Source organism: Pocillopora damicornis, chromosome 12 (genome assembly GCF_964200805.1).
Source record: "Pocillopora damicornis chromosome 12, jaPocDami1.2, whole genome shotgun sequence".
NCBI lineage: Eukaryota > Metazoa > Cnidaria > Anthozoa > Scleractinia > Pocilloporidae > Pocillopora > Pocillopora damicornis.
In genome coordinates, this window is record NC_142681.1 from 3,680,461 (window position 1) to 3,697,862 (window position 17,402).

A 17,402-nucleotide genomic window follows, 5' to 3' on the forward strand; every position below is an offset into this window, starting at 1 on the left:
CGCTTCGATTCAATTACCTTGGATATCGCAAACGAATCCCATATAAAATCAGGTAGGTGCCGCTACACAAAACTTAACTAACTGGTCCTTATAAGACATTAGTAATGGATATCCCAGAAAAAACATTCTCATTTGAAGTAATATCCCCGAGTTTTAGTTGCGATTAACTCTATCGCTAAACCGTGGGAGACCTCAGACAATCAGACAAGGAACTATTAAGATTTTATGATCACAACGCTTTCAGTTCGCTGCTTTATAACTCTTAAATAAGTCTGCAACAAAGCATATAAAGTTGTCTTCCAAAATTTCGTACGTCGTAGGAGACGATAATACTTTTTCTTTTTTTTTTTCTTTTTTTAATTAATAATTTTTTTGTTCTCTTCTTATCTAAGGATGCTCCAATGGTAACCATGAATGGAGCAGATGACTTGATAACGTTTTTGTGACAGTGAAAAGTATTATAACAAACGTAAATGCTGCTCTTATATTTTGTTTCAGGACTGCCCCCTATATTTCATCTCATGAATGACGCAGTTGCTCAGCCATGGAGAGAAAAAACAACAAAACGTCACACAACATAGACAGCGATATTGTAAGACGTTTGAGACCAAAATTTAAAAAAATAATGATAATTTCGACGAAAATAACCATATTCTTAGTTACCATTCGAACGTATGGGACCTTAATTGAGAATTTTATAGATCAACACAATTTTCGCACAGAGGATAATGAGATTCATTGCTCAAAATTTTGAGAGTGCTCGCTTATTGTCAGATACAGGCTGTCTGTTTATTTTTAACAATTTAATGATATGCTAACCTGCAAATAGGCCTAGAGATAAACAAATTCCTTTGATGGTCCGCGGGTCAGACAATATATTATGATATTATTTGATAGCTTTTACGCAACTCGGCGCCCAGGGAGTCACATGGACCGTTAATGAATCGGTTTTTAAACTGAGAGTTCTACACGTAAGGGAGAAGTTTTTCCGTTGTTTCCCGACAAAAAGTTAGGGTGCTAACACCACCGTTGATCTTGCATCAGTTTTCCTCTGTTATACTTGTTTCTGCCAACAGTTCCGCCTTGTAGACGAAAATCAACCCGGTAAAATGGCGAAGAGCACTATTTTGTATCTTCGCATTGGCGAGGGAAAGAATTTACCTCGGAAGGACATGTGAGTTGGAGCGGACGATTTCATTCTTAAATAATATATTTGTTTTTCGCACGTTATTAACGCTTTTGAATGAAAGGAATTTTGTCCCGGTCAATGTTCAGTTAGTTCACTCGGGAATTATTTGATTTTGTTTTATTTTATTTTGTAAATAGCTCTGGAAAGAGTGATCCATACTGCATTGTGAAAGTGGACAACGAGCCTGTAGCGAGGTAAGTAAATACTTTTGGGCTTTTTCTGTTGCTAATTGACTTATACTGTACTAACAACGAGTGTCAAGTCTTTTGATGAAAGTAAATCATTGCTAAAAGGTTTTACAATCTATGAAAATCGCAGGTAACTTTGTATGATTTTAAGTTAAAATTGCTTAGTTGCCACATACTTTACGGGGTTTTCCGGTTTCAATGTTTAAATATCTGACGGGAATAAACAAGAAAGTGTAGAGTCCAAAATTTAACAAAGTAAACAGTAAGTGAACAACGCCATGACAGCTGATTTAATCTCGCGACAAATCTTTGAATAAAACTTACTTCCTTGTAAAAATGCACAGACGAAATCAGGCACCTAGCGGACGTGGTTATATTACAAATTTATTTTCGGCCGCTTAGTTACGATTCTTTCGCTTACGATCCGAAAGCAGGCGACATCTATGATCTGTTCAAGCAGTGTATATCGAATAAACCCGATCACATTCCTAAAAGTGATTTGACCAAAATCTACATACTGACTCAAATATAAACAAAGCTTGGTATATAAAAAAAAAAAGCGGGAAAAAAGGTCATCGATCCACTTTTTTTTTCATTCTTCCAAGTCGAAGATCATAGTAGAAAAATTATACCCTAATTAGATGTTTATTGCTCAGAGACCATCTGGTGTAATTGACTCTTGCGAGGTGTAAAAAAGCAATTAATTAAAGGTGATAATTAACTGAACCATTTTAACATTGAGTTGAGGTCAATTTAAGACAACGTTTAGTTTGATCGAGCAAAGCGGAAAATAATTTTAATTTCTAAAATATCAATCTGGTGAAAGAACAAAGGGCTCTTTGTCGTTCACGAGGCTATTATACCTCGTTCAAAACGGATATGAGAAGGGAAAGGGTCTTGAAGATCGCATCAACAGATATAAATCAATTTCCGTCCGTTTTGCCCGCTCGAATCGGTTCAATGAATTCAGTTTTGCGTGGGAGATAAATGCAAATCTTGCGACAAATCCTTCGGCCAAGAATGAATAATTTTTCACGCCAGGTAGTACCAACCGTAATGACTCTATTCAAAACATTTCGGTAAACTTTTGAGTCTCCTTGGGTAATTGAATAACTAAATTGATTATAGTAGCGGCCTGATCTGGAGGAACATGTTAAGGCCTTGTTTAGCAATAACTTAATGTTGTAATAAAAACAGTTTTGTCGCGAAGATCATAAAGTAAGCACGACACACTGTTGTTTCTTTTTCTCTTCCGAACTCTTAGACCACTATTAAAATCAAACTAGAGGGGTTGAAAATCGCTTGTTTTGATTTGCTCTCTCTGTTCACCTTGTCTCAATAAAGGATTTTTGTCAACACTCTCGATACCCTTTAGGCCAGGTTAAAATTCAATTTCCCTTTTAACATTTTCAAGCACACCTAGACATTTCCTCGGAACCTAAGGAACATTGATATTAACAACATTTGGCTTGTGCATTAATTTTTTTTCTCGTGAAATAACTTATCACCTAAGTTGTGACACTGTTTCCTCTTTTGTAGAACTGCCACAGTTTGGAGAGATTTGGAGCCATTTTGGGGAGAAGAGTATACTATGTTTCTTCCTGTTGGTTTTACGAATTTGTCTGTTTTTGTTTATGATGAGGACACCATTGGGTAATAATAGCTGCACTTTTCTCGTCTGAATGCTTTTCGACCGACAAAACTGACATTATGTAATGAACCATGTTTCAAAAGACCGTTCCGCGCAAACGGCAATTTTCATTTGACTGTCGATAGAAATATTGCATTGGTGTTTCTTTTTCTTATTTGTGATTGGTCTAGAAAGCTCGTGCCGCTCTCTGAACCAATCAAAAGCAAACAGTTACCCTCTGCGTCTTGACACTTGCGTTTTCCCGCGCTTCAAACTGTCAAAATGTATTCTTGAGTTCTCATTGGCCCCATATGATATTTTTCTTTTTTTTTTATATATTGGCAGTTAGATTAACTAAGGTTCATCTGCTGCCACACACAATTTTGAATCATCACAAACGTTATATACCGCAATTCCGCCGAGAGATACCCAGTTTTAGTTGGTAACTTCGAAAGTGCTTTTCTTTTTTTCGCTAGGGTCGATGATCTTATTGGTCGAGTGACATTTGACCGAGAGACATTGGCGCAAAGTTCCAAGGGACTGGACAAATGGTTTCCCGTGTCTTTAGCCGATATGCACAACTATTCAGACATTCAAGGTGATATCAGAATTGAAACAACACTGTTCGAAAAGGTAAAAAAAGTCCGCACAACACGACTTAATTTCACGAGTACCTAAAGCCACAAAGTTAAGTTTTTACCAAATGTCCCGAAGAAATCACGACCACTCACGATTTTACGACGAAGACTAACGAGGAACAACACAATAGCAGTAACCTTCAGTTGAAAAATGCTGCGAGAGTACTGAAACAAGTGAAGGTGAAGATCTTACTCCTCTTCACCTGTGGGACGGAATAGTATACTTGTTACCGTCTTCCCATTTCAGGGTCTAACGTAGCGCTTTTTACTGTGCTCCTGGATGGGTGGAATTCAAAGAGAATAATTTGTAACAGGATGCTTTTTTTTTCACTTTTGCAACCAGGGAGATGTTAAGAAAATCAGAGCAAAAGTTGTAGAAGTCAGGTAATTGGACCTCAGATCATGTACCTTTTTTTAATCAATTAAGTGTCCTAGATCTGACTAGAAATTCTCACTTCTGACCTTCCCATATTTCTTTGTAAACTGGTCAAGAGAATTTGGTGTTTTCTTAACAGAATATCCTCAAACTAAGATAGTTGTCTATTCTCGTCACCTGTTTGCTGGATAATGTATTAAAACTGCTGAGGGGAAGTTACATCTTCATCTATCTCCTCTAGGGACCTCCCCGAGACAGGCCGTAGCATTTTAGAGCCATCTGTAAAGCTCACCCTCAGGGAATCAAGTACAGGCGGTGGTCAGATGCGATTATCATTACGAGAAACAGTCGTCAAACTCGCAGAGGTAAAAATTTACAGTAGAGTGTAGGAAACGGTTGGTCAATCCGGGGGTGGCGGCAATTAATGGAATAAAATCCATGGCCTTTAAGGTGAAGAGTAAAGTGTCCCATCCAAGAACAACGTTCGTGTTCCACTGGTATCTTACATCAAGGCTTCATCTGAGTTTCGCTGACAAAGAAATATTTTGTTTGTAGTTGAGAGGGTTAAAGGGGGGGGCACCTATTTCCTTGCCCCTAGCTCCCCTCCTCCTCCCCCCCCCCCCACCATTCCAACATTCTCATGGTCATAAAAACTTCCATAACTTCCATAACTTGTAAAACTTACGGATAATCCACCAGTATTAATATATTAATACTGTATTAATATATTAATATATATTAATACTGTATTAATATATTAATATATATTAATACTGTATTAATATATTAATATATTAATATATTAAAAGCTTCAAATTTCGAGCAAACTTAGACAGGAACATGACTTATGGGAACCTTAATTACGGTGGCCTCATAAATTTGTCTGAGGGAGATGAAATGATCCTTTAAATCTTTTTTTTATCTCTCCAGGGGCACAAAAAGATGTGGATTCCTGCAAAACAGAAATGCTTAGAGGTGGACGTGAAAGAACCGCTACAGGAACTAAAGATGACTGCTGAAGTGAAGATTGAATCTGATGCACTCTGCTGTTTTGGGCAGGTAATCAATGAAACTGTGGGGTTTATATAATGATGGTGATTTTCATTCGTAATATGTCCACCATTCCTTTCAGAAGTAACAAAAATATTTGGTTTAATTTTCAAACAGTTACAGGGGTTACAGAAATTTATAATTTTGTGATAACGTGAAAGATTTTGCTAAATGGCTCCAAGCCACAGATTTGAAAAAACTCAGCATTTACATGTTCTCAGCCGATAAAACGCGAAACAAAAACGTTCATCGAAGCAGTATTCCGCGCTTGATAGAGTTGATGGAGTTCTCTATGAGCCCTATGATTACGTGTTTCAATTCTCTTGGTTTTGACTAAGTGCTACAACTGAAAACAAGTAAAAAAGTCAAAATCATTGAATCTACAATGACTAATACAACAATGAAAACTTAAAATAAACGAGACGAGTTCCTGTTGCTATGAGCAACGTTGATCATTTCATGCAAAATGCCATAGTGCACTCGTAAATAGCCATCCGTTCCTTCTGCCACAGCCCAAGGATACAGAACTTTAACTTCCTGGGCTATCACTCCACAGTCCTCCCCAGTCAGTCCGTAGGTCTTCTGAGCGTTTTCATTCCATTTCCAGCAGACCCCCCTCAAGCCGATATCGTTGAAATCGGAGCAGGAAAGCGTTGTTACATTGTCTTTCAGATCTTCGTCGCTGAAAAAGTATGCACCCGCGAGGAATGGGGCAAAATACTTAGCAGCGCTCTTAGCATATTCCCACAAATTTTCTTGCTCTTCGCGTCTTCTCTTTTCTTCCTCTAGTCTCCGTTTCTCTTCCTCTAGTCTCCTCTTTTCTTCTTTCAATCTTGTTCTCTCTTCTTCCCATCTTCTCTCTTCCGATCTTCTCCATTCTTCCTGTCTTCTTACTTCCTCCTCGCGCTTTCTTTTCTCTTCCAGCGTACTCTTAAGTTCTTCCTTCACCTTTAGTATCTCGCTTGGTAGACTGCATTCTTGTTCAAATTTATGTAAAGCTTTCGACATATTGTCTTCCATTTCTCTCGAGGTTTGCTGCAGTAAGACAGGCTTGATATAGTCTTCGTATCTTCTTGTACAAATATACCTTTCCACGGCGGCATATACATCTCCGAAATCTTTCCAAGAATCATTAGCACTATTCATTGCTTCAACGAGCTTTGTGGTGAGGACAAGAAGTGCTTCACCGTCAATTGGAGAGTCTCTAGATGAATATTTTACAGGGCTATCCTTCATCTTCTGCACCAACTTTTCAAACGAATTCCAAGCAGAACTTTCTTGCAAGCGCTTCATGTCTCTGAATAATTTAGATGGATTATCCACCGAAGGGATATGACTCACTGTAATACGATCTTTTGGAAAGTATTTCTCGATGATTTTCTCCTTTCCCATGCTCTGCCCTTCAGAATAAAAGATTTTTTGACGGATATCATCTTCAAGTCTGTCATCGTCGGGGACGTCTAGATTTGTTCGTAAAACGATTCGAAGTTTAGGGAAATTATTTGTAATATCTCTACCTTCGAAGACAAGCTCGCTCAAGCGTACTATGCGATAAAGGAAGTTGATATCTCCGTTTTTCACGACTTGTAGTGCAAAAATATTCAGTCCGGAAGACAACATGGCTGTAAACATACTAAGGCGATCAGTTACATAATCATTTCCTAGATCCGTACCTTCCACATCAAGCAAAAGTATGCTTCCATTTTTATCGGGATGTTTTATTATGTGCGCCCACACGCCACGAGTCACAGGATCCAACGAGGCACCGGATTCAAAAACCTCTTCAATTGCGTCAGACTTTCCCTCCAGACTTAAAATAGAACTGAATAAGTTTAGGAAGGTTGATTTTCCAACTCGAGCATTTCCAACGGCGGCGACAACTCGGATCGGTGGCTTCATCTCTGATATCTCTTTCAAAACATCAGGGTTCAGCAGAAATGCATTCGACGAATTTTTGTTATTCACTGAGTACAGTAGCATCTTGGCTTGTTGTGCTTCGGCTACTTTAACGAAGCCCGAATCAGAGAGAAGCGTTCCAAAGGCGATAAGCAGTAGACAAATCATGGTCCACTTCTTGCTGTTCAAAGGAAAGGGTTTGATACACGAGTTTCATACCCTAAATTATTTATTCGGTGAGACTACGAGGGAAAAACACCTGTTTAAAATTCATGAAATACACATCCGGCCTAAGAGGAAGCCCTAAGGTAATTTGCGTTTTACCAATGCAGTATGACACTGCATTTTCCTAATCTCTATGGTCTCCTTTTAAAGACTCAGAAGTTCACTGTTCTGAAGTATGGAAAAGTCTGCTTCATTTTACCTTCGATAGTTTTTCTTTCTTTCCGGGGCGTTTTAAGCCTTGCAAACGTTGCAAAACACACTCCTAGTCAAAGATGCAGTTTAAGCGGTTTCACTTTCCTTATGAATCCGAAGGGACGAACTATGAAGGAACTTGAATCACCAGTGGGCCATGGATGGTTGGGGAACCAGGGGGGTTCTCGTGCCACCGCTCATCACAAAAGTTTCATTGTAGAGATGTTATTTTACGAATTCTCGCACCTCACTTTATCGCATTAAGATACATATTAAGACTAAAAGACGCAATATCATCACTAATTTTGACCTGTTGAGCATGAAAGTAACTTATCTCGTACGTTACTCGACAGAAAGCGAACATTTTAAACATGGACGTCTTAAAAGCCATCTATTGTAAAGTTTCTCTTCAATACTCTATCCTCATTACTTTCTTCCGAGTCACTGACACAGGTCAGAGCGTGGGGGTTCTTAAATGTTTCATCGTCTGTCATGCAGAACCACCCTTTTGTGCAAGCAAGTCCTGTGTTGTTACAGGAGCAGTTTCGCTGACAGGCGGACGTTTTCCACTAGCTCGTCTTCGGCTCGACAAGGCATGCTGCTGCCGGTGCTTATCGTGAAAAGCTTCATTTCAAAAGAATTTTAGAACGGATAAGTGATTAAGTAACTTAATGAAGAAAAATATCAATAATAATAATAATAAGGCATTTTTCAGTCCTAGTATACATCTCACTGAGTTAGAATGTTGTTAAAAAAAAAAATTTCGAAGGATAACACAGGTACACGTATAACGCAAAAGCGATCGAGGCCTCCTCAGAGGTCACGTGCCTGTTCACGTGGCCATATTTTGCATTGGCTGAGCATGGCTGGCCTTACGTCATTAAGAGCTTACGATATGTTAGAAACATAAGGAATGGCCGTAAACATTGTTAACCTGACTGAGCCTTGTTTCATGTCCAACCGTAAATGGGACGAAAATAGTGCAGTCGAACCTGTGTTAAGCAGTCACCCGCGAGGAATGGCGGTATGACTGCTTAATACAGGTTCCACAGAGGTATGTAAAAAAAAGGACAAAAACGCTATTTTATGCGATAATTATCCATGATGGAAGTAAAAGTTACAGCAGTTGAAGGGAAAAAATTGATAACCGACCGTTTATTCCAGGGTGACCGTACGGTGCCGCGTAATACAGGTCTAAATAACCTAAAATTTGGTCAGAACTGTAGATTGTACGACCCTTTCATATAAAATAGCAGAACACAAATGCACATTTTACACATTTATGCCACAGAGGCCGTATAAATGTGCTCATGACAGCACTAAAAGGCTATTTTAGTCGGTGCTCGGTCACGTGACCTCGATTTACACAACCTGGGCACGTTTGAAATTCATGTTGTAAATATGTAACTATAATTGAAGATTTTTATAATAAGCGATAAGTGTAAGCAATATCAATGGTTTAATGACTGTGCCTTGTTTCCATGAATTAAAGGAGTGGCGTATAGATACAGTCCCTTTACAGAGAGCCTGTACAACAATACAACTCCAAACTACTTAACATTAATCAGCCTGCATTTTTCTATCAAAATCCACCATCAAATTTTTTCTCACTCGATCACTTTACGAAACCCTTTTTAGGGGGGTCCTGGCCTCCGATCTACATCCATCATGATTAGGTGTTTCATTTCTCTTGGTTTTGAATAAGTGCTACGACTGAAAACAAGTCAAAAAATCAAGATAATGGATTCTAGATTGACTAATACAACAATGAAAACTCAAAATGAACGTTACAAGTTCCTGTTGCTGTGGGCAACGTTGATCATTTCATACAAAATGCCATAGTGCACTCGTAGATAGCCATCCGTTCCTGCTGTCACAGCCCAAGGATACAGAACTTTAACTTCCTGAGCAATCACTCCGCAGTCCTCCCCAGTCAGTCCGAAGGTCTTCTGAGCGTTTTCATTCCATTCCCAGCAGACCCCCCTCAGGCCGATATTGTTGAACTCGGAGCTGGAAAGGGTTGTTAAGTTGTCTTTCAGATCTTTATCACTGAAAATGTATGCACCTGCGATAAATGTACCTAAATAACTACTAGCGGTCTTTCCATATTCCCACCAACTTTCTTCATCTCTTTTTCTCTTCTCTTCTTGTAATCTTCTTTCTTCTTTCCTTTGTTTTTCCTGTTCTTCAAACTCTCTTTTATCCCTTGCTGTACGCTTGAGCTCTTCCTTCGCATCCTCTATTTTTTCTTGTAGGTTACACACAAGTTTAAATTCCTCTAAGGCCTCTATCATCTCGTCTTGTATTTCGATTGAGGTTCTCCGCTTTAAAACCGGCTCAATGTGCTCTTTGTAACTCTTTCTACAAATATCTCTTTCCCAGGTTTCGTACATGTTTCCAAAATATTCCCATGAATTATTGTTCATTATTTGAACCAGCCGCTCGGCGAGGTCGCTAAGCGCTTCACCGTCGATAGAACTTCCTTCAAAAGTTTTTTTTTCTGGACTTTCCTTAATTTTCTCGATCGCGGTTTTGAACGCTTTCCAAGCAGAGCTGTTTTCTAACACATTTTGATCTCTGAATAGCTGAGCGGCATTGTGAACATACGGAATCCGGGTGACTGCGATGGAATCCTTCGGAAAAAATTTATAGATCGTTTCCATTTTATCTTCCTTCCCTTTATAAGTTTCACCTCTGATAATTTCTTCGAAGTTATAATCGCCATCACTACCGAGATTAGTCCGCAACACGATTTGCAGTTTTGGGAAATGATCTAAAATGTTTTTATCTTTGAACACAAGGTTGCTCAAGCGTGCCATTCGATAAAGGAAATCAGTGTCAGCGTTTCCCAAAAAGTCTACTGCAAAAACATTCAATCTGGAAGACATCATGGCTGTAAACATGCTTAGGCGATCAGTGACAGTGTCGTCTCCTAAATCCGTACCTTCCACGTCAAGCAACAGCATGCTTCCCTCTTCTTGGCGAATAACGTATGCCCATACATCGCGAGTGACTGCCTTCATTGAAGTGCCGGTTTTAAAAACTTCTTCAATTACAGAAGATGTTCTCTTTTCATCCAAAATATGGCCAACTAAGTTTAAGAAAGTTGATTTCCCAACTCGAGCATTTCCAACGGCGGCGATAACTCGGATCGGTCGCTCCATATGCGATATCTCTTTCAAAACATCAAGCTTCAACTCAAACTTGAATGCATTCGGCGAACTTTTGTCATTCACTGAGCGCAGTAGGATCTTAGCTTGCTGTGCTTCGGTTACTATAACGAAGCCCGAATCAGAGAGAAGCGTTCCAAAAGCGATAAGGAGAAGGCAAATCATGATTCACTCCCTGCTATTCAAAGAAAGGAGTTTAATTAACAAATTCGTTACCCCAAATCATTTATTCGGTGAGACCACGGGGGTGAAACACCTGTTTAAAATTCATGAAATCACTTTCGGTCAAGCAGGAAGCCATAGGGTAATTTGCATTTTACTAATGCTAAATGATACTAGATTTTCCTTATCTCTATGGTCTCCATTTAAAGACCTACACGTTAACTGTTGTTAAGTATGGAAAAGTCTGCTTCATTTTACCTTCGTTGGTTTTCATTCTTTCCGGTGCGTTTCAAGCCTTGCAAACGTTTCAAAACACATTAATTCCTGATCAAAGATGCAGTATAAGCGGTTTCACTTTCGTTATGAAACCGAAGGGGCGAAGTATGAAGGGAGGGTCATGGATAGCTGGGGGACAGGGGGCTTCTCGTGCCACTGCTCATCACAAAAGCACCGGCAGCAGCATGCCAGCATGCCAACACAGGACTTGCTTGCACAGAAGGGTACTTCTGCATGGCAGACGATGAAGCCTTCAAGAACCCCGCGCTCTGACCTGTGTCAGTAACTCAGAAGAAAGTGATGAGGATAGAGAATTACAGAGGTACTTTAAAATAATTGGCGTTTAAGGCGTCCATGTTTGAAAGGTTCGCTTTCTGTCGAGTAACGTCAAGATAAGCCACTTTCATGCTCAACAGGTCAAAATAAGTGATGATTTCGCGTCTTCTAGTCTTAAAATGTACCTTACTGAACTATAGTGAGGTGCGAGAATTCGTAAAATATCATCCCTACAATAAAACGTATTGTGAAAAGCTTCATTTCAGATCGGATAAATGATTAAGTAACTTAGTGAAGAACAAAATAACAATAATATCGTATTTTTCGTCCCAGTACGCATCTCACTGAGTTAGAATGTGGTAAAAATTAGATGTTTCGAAGGATAACACAGATACACGTATAATTTCATTCGTTTGTAACGCAAAAGCGATTGAGGCCTCTTCGGAGTTCACGTGCCTGGTCACGTGGCTATATTTTGCATTGGTTGAGCATGGCTGGCCCTGTCATAAGCAGCTTACGATATATCAGTAGCTGTTCTTCATAAATGCATAAGAAATGGATGTAAACAGTGATTACCTTAGTGAGCCTCGTTTAATATCCAACCGTAAATGGGACAAAATGGTGCAGTCGAACCTGTGTTCAGCAGTCATTAACGAAGAATGGCGCTTTGATCGCTTAATACAGGTGCCACAGAGGTAAATCATAAAAAAGGACAAAAACGCTATTTTATCTGATCATTATCCATGATAGAGGCAAAAGTTACAGCATTTGAGGGAAAAAATTCGGGACTTTTCGAAATCGACCGTTTGTTACAGGGTACCCGCTTAATACGGTGTCACGTAATACAGAGCTAAATAACCTGAAATTTGGTTGAAACTGTAGATTGTATGACCCTTTCATATAAAATAACAGAATAAAAATGCACCTTTCACCCATTTATGCTTCAGAGGCCGAATAAATGGCGCTCGGTCACGTGACCTCAATTTGCACAACCATGTTTGAGATTCATGTTGTAAAGATGTAACTATAATTGAAGATTTCCGTGTAGGCAATAATAAGTGTAGGCAATATCAGTGGTTTAATGGCTGCGCCTCGTTTCCATGATTTAAAGGAGTGGCGTATAGATACAGTCCCTTGATATAAAACCTATACAACAAAACAGGCTTCAAACTACTTGACATTAATCAGCCAGCATTTTTCTATCAAAATCCACTATCATATTTTTTCTCACTCGATCAGTCTACGGAACTCTTTTTGGGGGTCCTGGCTTCCGTCCTACATCCTACGTCCTACGTCCTAAGATGAGATGTTTCCATTCTCTTGGTTTTGACTATGCGCTACAACTGAAACAATTAAACAAGTCTAGGTCAGGGATTCCAGATTGACTGATACAACTATAAAAACTTAAAAGAAACGAGATGACTGCCTTTTGCTGTGGGCAACGTTGATCATTTCATGCAGAATGCCATAGTGCACTCGTAGATAGCCATCCGTTCTTTCTGTCACAGCCCAAGGATATAGAACTTTAACTTCCTGAGCAATCACTCCGCAGTCCTCCCCGGTCAGTCCGAAGGTCTTCTGAGCGTTTTCATTCCATTTCCAGCAGACCCCCCTCAGGCCGATATCGTTGAACTCGGAGCAGGAAAGAGTTGTTACATTGTCTTTCAGATCTTCGTCGCTGAAAAAGTAGGCACCTGCGAGGAGTGGGGTTAAATACTTAGCAGCGCTCTTAGCATATTCCCACAAATTTTCTTTTTCTTCTCGTCTTTTTTTTTCTTCCTCTAGTCTCCTTTTTTCTTCCTTTAGTGTCCTTATTACTTCTTCATATCTTGTTCTCTGTTTTTCCAATCTTCTCCATTCTTCTTGTCTTCTTTTTTCTTCCTCCTCGCGCTTTCTTTTCTCTTTCAGCGTACTCGTAAGTTCTTCCTCCGCCTTTTCTATCTCGCTTGGTAGACTGCATTCCTGTTCAAATTTACGTAAAGCTTTCGAGATATTGTCTTCCATTTCTCTCGAGGTTTGCTGCAGTAAGACACGCTTGATATACTTTTCGTATCTTCTTGTACAAATATACCTTTCCATGGCGGCATATACATTTCCGAAATCTTTCCAAGAATCATTAGCACTATTCATTGCTTCAACGAGCTTTTTAGTGAGGACACGAAGTGCTTCACCGTCAACCGGAAGGCCTCTAGAAGTATTTTTTACAGGGCTGTCCTTCATCTTCTGCACCAACTTTTCGAACAAATTCCAAGCAGAACTCTTTTGCAAGCGCTTTAGGTCTCTGAATAATTCGGAGGGATTATCTACCGAAGGGATGTGACTCACTGAAATACGATCTTTTGGAAAGTATTTCTTGATCGTTTTCTCCTTTTCCGTGCTCTGCCCGTCAGGATGAAAGATTTTCTGAAGGATATAATCTTCAAGGCTGTCATCATCGGGGACGTCTAGATTTGTCCGTAAAACGATTCGAAGTTTGGGGAAATTATTTGGAAAATCTCTTCCTTCGAAGACAAGCTCGCTCAAGCGTACTATGCGATAAAGGAAGTCGATATCTCCGTTTTTCACGACTTGTAGCGCAAATATATTCAGTCCGGAAGACAACATGGTTGTAAACATACTAAGGCGATCAGTTACACTATCATTTCCTAAATCTGTACCTTCCACATCAAGCAAAAGTATGCTTCCATTTTTATCGGAATGTCGTATTATGTGCGCCCATACACCACAAGTGACAGGATCCAACGAGGCACCGGATTTAAAAACCTCTTCAATTACGTTAGATTTTCCCTCTCGACTGATAATAGAACTGAATACGTTTAGGAAGGTTGATTTTCCAACTCGAGCATTTCCAACGGCGGCGATAACTCGGATCGGTGGTTCCATCTGTGATATCTCTTTCAAAACATCAGAGTTCAGCTCAAATGCATTCGGCGAACTTTTTTCATTCACTGAGTGTAGTAGGATCTTGGCTTGTTGTGCTTCGGTTACTATAACGAAGCCCGAATCAGAGAGAAGCGTCCCAAAGGCGATAAGCAGTAAACAAATCATGGTCCACTCCCTGCTGGGTTTGATACACAACTTCGACTGTTTGATTGTCGAGAAGCGGATCAAGATTACTACTTTAAGATTTTCCCCTATCAAAAGTGTTAGTGTAAGAAGAGACAAGCGTGAAAAAATCGAAGTTGTAACAATTAATTTGTATGCGCTAAAAACCTGCTATGACGTTGGCGCGTTCAATCGATACCCTGAATTACTTATTTGGTGAGACCACGAGGGAAAAACACCCGTTTGAAATTCATGAAATACACTTCCGGCCTCGGATGAAGGATAATTTTAATTTTACAAATGCAATATGACACTGGATTTTCCTTATCTCCAAGGCCCATTTTTAACCTTGATGCAACGCGGTCGTTAAGCCAGGCAGCTAAAAATTTCGAACTTGATGTTTTCGCCAACCCTGTATACAGAGTACAAAGCCATCCAAGCGCTTGACACTCGGAAACTTTTCAATGACACGACTGGACACGATCCTCAAATAACTCCATATTTCTCTTTAAAATAAACCAATTTTCCTTAGGAAATATTCTACCTCTATTTAGAATCCTCAAGCGCTTCTAGAAAGTGAAAGAATTCGAACGCTATCCGTTTCGCCGACTCTGTACACAGAGTACGAAGAGACCAAGCGTGACACTCATCCCAGAGCGTTTCAAGCCTTGCTAACGTTGCAAAAACAAATTCTTAGTCAAAGATGCAGTATAAGCGGTTTCACTATCGTTATGAATCCGAAGGGGCGAACTATAAAGGGACTTGAATCGCCGAAGGGTCATGGATGGTTTGGGAACGGGGGACTTCTCGTGCCACTGCTCATCACAAAAGCACCGACAGCAGCATGCCATCTCAAGCCGAAGACGTGCTAGTGTAAGACATCTGCCTGCAAGCGAAAACACAGGACTTCATTGCACAGAAATGTACCTCTGCACGGCAGACGATGAAGCATTCAAGAACCCCCACGCTCTGACCTGTGTCAGTGACCCAGAAGAAACTAATGAGAATAGAGTGTTGAAGAGGAACTTTACAATAGTTGGCATTTCAGGCGTCCATGTTTAAAAGGTTTGCTTTCTGTGGTGTAAAGTACGAGATAAGATACTTTCATGCTCAACAAGTCAAAATTAGTGATCATGATGATTTCGCGTCTTTTAGTCTTAATATTTATCTTGCTAAGATATATTGAGGTGCAAGAATTCGTAAAATAACACACCCACAATAAAACTTATTTTGAAAAGCTTCATTTCAAAAGAATTTTTTAGTGGTTGATTAAGTAACTTACTGAAGAACAAAATTAATAACAAAATCGCGTCCTTTCAGTCTCAGTAACCTCACTGAATTAGAATGTGGTGTATGTACGTGATTTCGAAAGATGACACAGATACACTTATAATTTCATTCGTTTATAGCGCAAAAGGGATTTATGCCCTACGTACCTGGTCACGTGGCCATATTCTGATTAGGTTGAGCATGACTGGCTTTACGTCAGTAAAAGCTTACTACCAGTAGTTGTTCTTCATTAAACCATAAGAATGGGCGTTAAGAAACGGCGGCGATAACTTGGATCGGTTGCCTCATCTGTGGTATCTCTTTCAAAACACCAAGCTTCAGCTCAAAAGTATTCGGCGAATTTTTATTATTCACTAAATGCAGAAGGATCTTAGCTTGCTGTGCTTCGGTTACTTTAACGAAGCCCAAATCAGAGAGAAGCGTTCCAAATACGATAAGCACTATAAAATATATATTCTCGTCAACAGTATATAATTTGTTTCTCTTGTTAAGTATGGAACAGTGTGCTTCTCTTATGATTCGCCCAGTCTTAAGCGTTTCAAGCCTTGCAAACGTTTCCAAATACATTCCCAGTCAAACATGCATCATAAGCGGTTTCACTTTCGTTTGAAAGCCTCAGTTCACCGAACGTAATAAACCCAAAGCTTTCAAAAAAACAATGTGTTTTCCTTGCGAGAATGAAGAGAACAAAGCTTATTCATCCAGAGCTTCTCCTTCAAGGTGAAATTTGATGACAAAAACACCATGCAAATAACAACCAGTTCAGCCTGCCAATATTAGACAGGTTCTTCTTGAAAAATTGTGGAACTCACAGTTATAACAAAAAGGAGAAAGCTTTTGCATTAAGAATTGTATTTAAAATAAAAATCTACCCTCTCTTATAGCAATAATAAAAGTGTTATCTAGCGCCAATATCCTAATGTTCAAAGGCGCTTTACAAAATAATATGCCTTAGCCCCTCTATTTAATGAGCTACCCCTCTTTCATGAAAGGCAGTGTCAAATAATGTATGAACCATCATAAAAAGATAGCTTATTTTTAAGGTTGCTTTCATTAAATAATTAGTAAATCAAACGCTTATTAATTAGGTCTCTCAGTAAATTATACCCGATATAATTTCAAGGTGTTAACTGTATTCCGACCTAACTATATTTCTGACCCTAAGAGCTCAGAAAAAAAAAACAGGACAAGGTGGAGATGTTTTGAAGGAAAACGCGAATCATCAAGTTCCAGAGAATATCAGTTGATATTCTTTCGTCAAGTTGTAATTAGTTTATTCAGGAGCCCATTATATGGGCTCCTGATTTATTTCCACATCTTTTCTGATTGGTGTATATGATGTCATGAGTTTTTTGGACCAATCACAGGGCGATGTAAGGCAAACTAAATGTAATCCCAGATAACTTTCGACAACCATTAAAAAAGAATTGCTCCAATTTGCTGTAGCAGTTTTTACAAACGAGGGTCAGAGACCGTACAATCTTACAATCTTTGGCTTTATTTACCTTTGTTTTTTTATCAGGTCACAACTTTCCTGTCGAAGCTTAAGCCAGGACAAACCCGAGACTGTTGGTACAAGCTGCTCCCGATGCCTCAGTTGAAAGAAATTAAGACGTAAGTCATGCATCATACCAATTAGGGTCTATTTATGTTTTTTTGGACGCGGACCTGGGTCTAAGTGCATGAAATCGAGGTTCTCTGGTAACTTACTAAACCAAGTCATTCCCCCCCCCCGCCCACTGACAACCCCTCCTCCCCAAAAAAATTTTTAAAACTATCGGAGGGACCTTGTGAGAAGT

The 17,402-nt window shown here is 39.5% G+C and overlaps 4 protein-coding genes across 7 annotated transcripts in view; 1 reads left to right on the forward strand and 3 right to left on the reverse strand.

Annotated features, from left to right (window-relative positions):
• The window catches only part of LOC113684844 (rasGAP-activating-like protein 1), a 24,066-nt gene continuing 6,664 nt past the window's right edge, over nucleotides 1-17,402 (forward strand). For 2 of the 4 annotated variants that reach the window (XM_089190099.1, XM_027202263.2), the window contains exons 1-8: nucleotides 978-1,174; nucleotides 1,327-1,383; nucleotides 2,917-3,030; nucleotides 3,484-3,640; nucleotides 3,989-4,029; nucleotides 4,263-4,386; nucleotides 4,952-5,080; nucleotides 17,126-17,217. In XM_089190099.1, coding sequence (XP_089046225.1) covers nucleotides 1,110-1,174; nucleotides 1,327-1,383; nucleotides 2,917-3,030; nucleotides 3,484-3,640; nucleotides 3,989-4,029; nucleotides 4,263-4,386; nucleotides 4,952-5,080; nucleotides 17,126-17,217 — 779 coding nt within the window. In that variant the 5' untranslated portion in view covers nucleotides 978-1,109. The other 2 variants (XM_089190100.1, XM_027202254.2) reach the window with 2 other exon arrangements.
• On the reverse strand, nucleotides 5,148-7,768 carry LOC149036121 (uncharacterized). The gene has a single exon (XM_089190101.1). The coding sequence runs from the start codon at nucleotides 7,133-7,135 to the stop codon at nucleotides 5,480-5,482; it is 1,656 nt and encodes a 551-aa protein (XP_089046227.1). The 5' UTR covers nucleotides 7,136-7,768; the 3' UTR covers nucleotides 5,148-5,479.
• LOC113684858 (uncharacterized) lies at nucleotides 8,827-11,158 on the reverse strand. Its single transcript, XM_089190103.1, has one exon. The coding sequence runs from the start codon at nucleotides 10,717-10,719 to the stop codon at nucleotides 9,172-9,174; it is 1,548 nt and encodes a 515-aa protein (XP_089046229.1). The 5' UTR covers nucleotides 10,720-11,158; the 3' UTR covers nucleotides 8,827-9,171.
• Nucleotides 12,333-14,448, reverse strand: LOC149036122 (uncharacterized). The gene has a single exon (XM_089190102.1). The coding sequence runs from the start codon at nucleotides 14,314-14,316 to the stop codon at nucleotides 12,673-12,675; it is 1,644 nt and encodes a 547-aa protein (XP_089046228.1). The 5' UTR covers nucleotides 14,317-14,448; the 3' UTR covers nucleotides 12,333-12,672.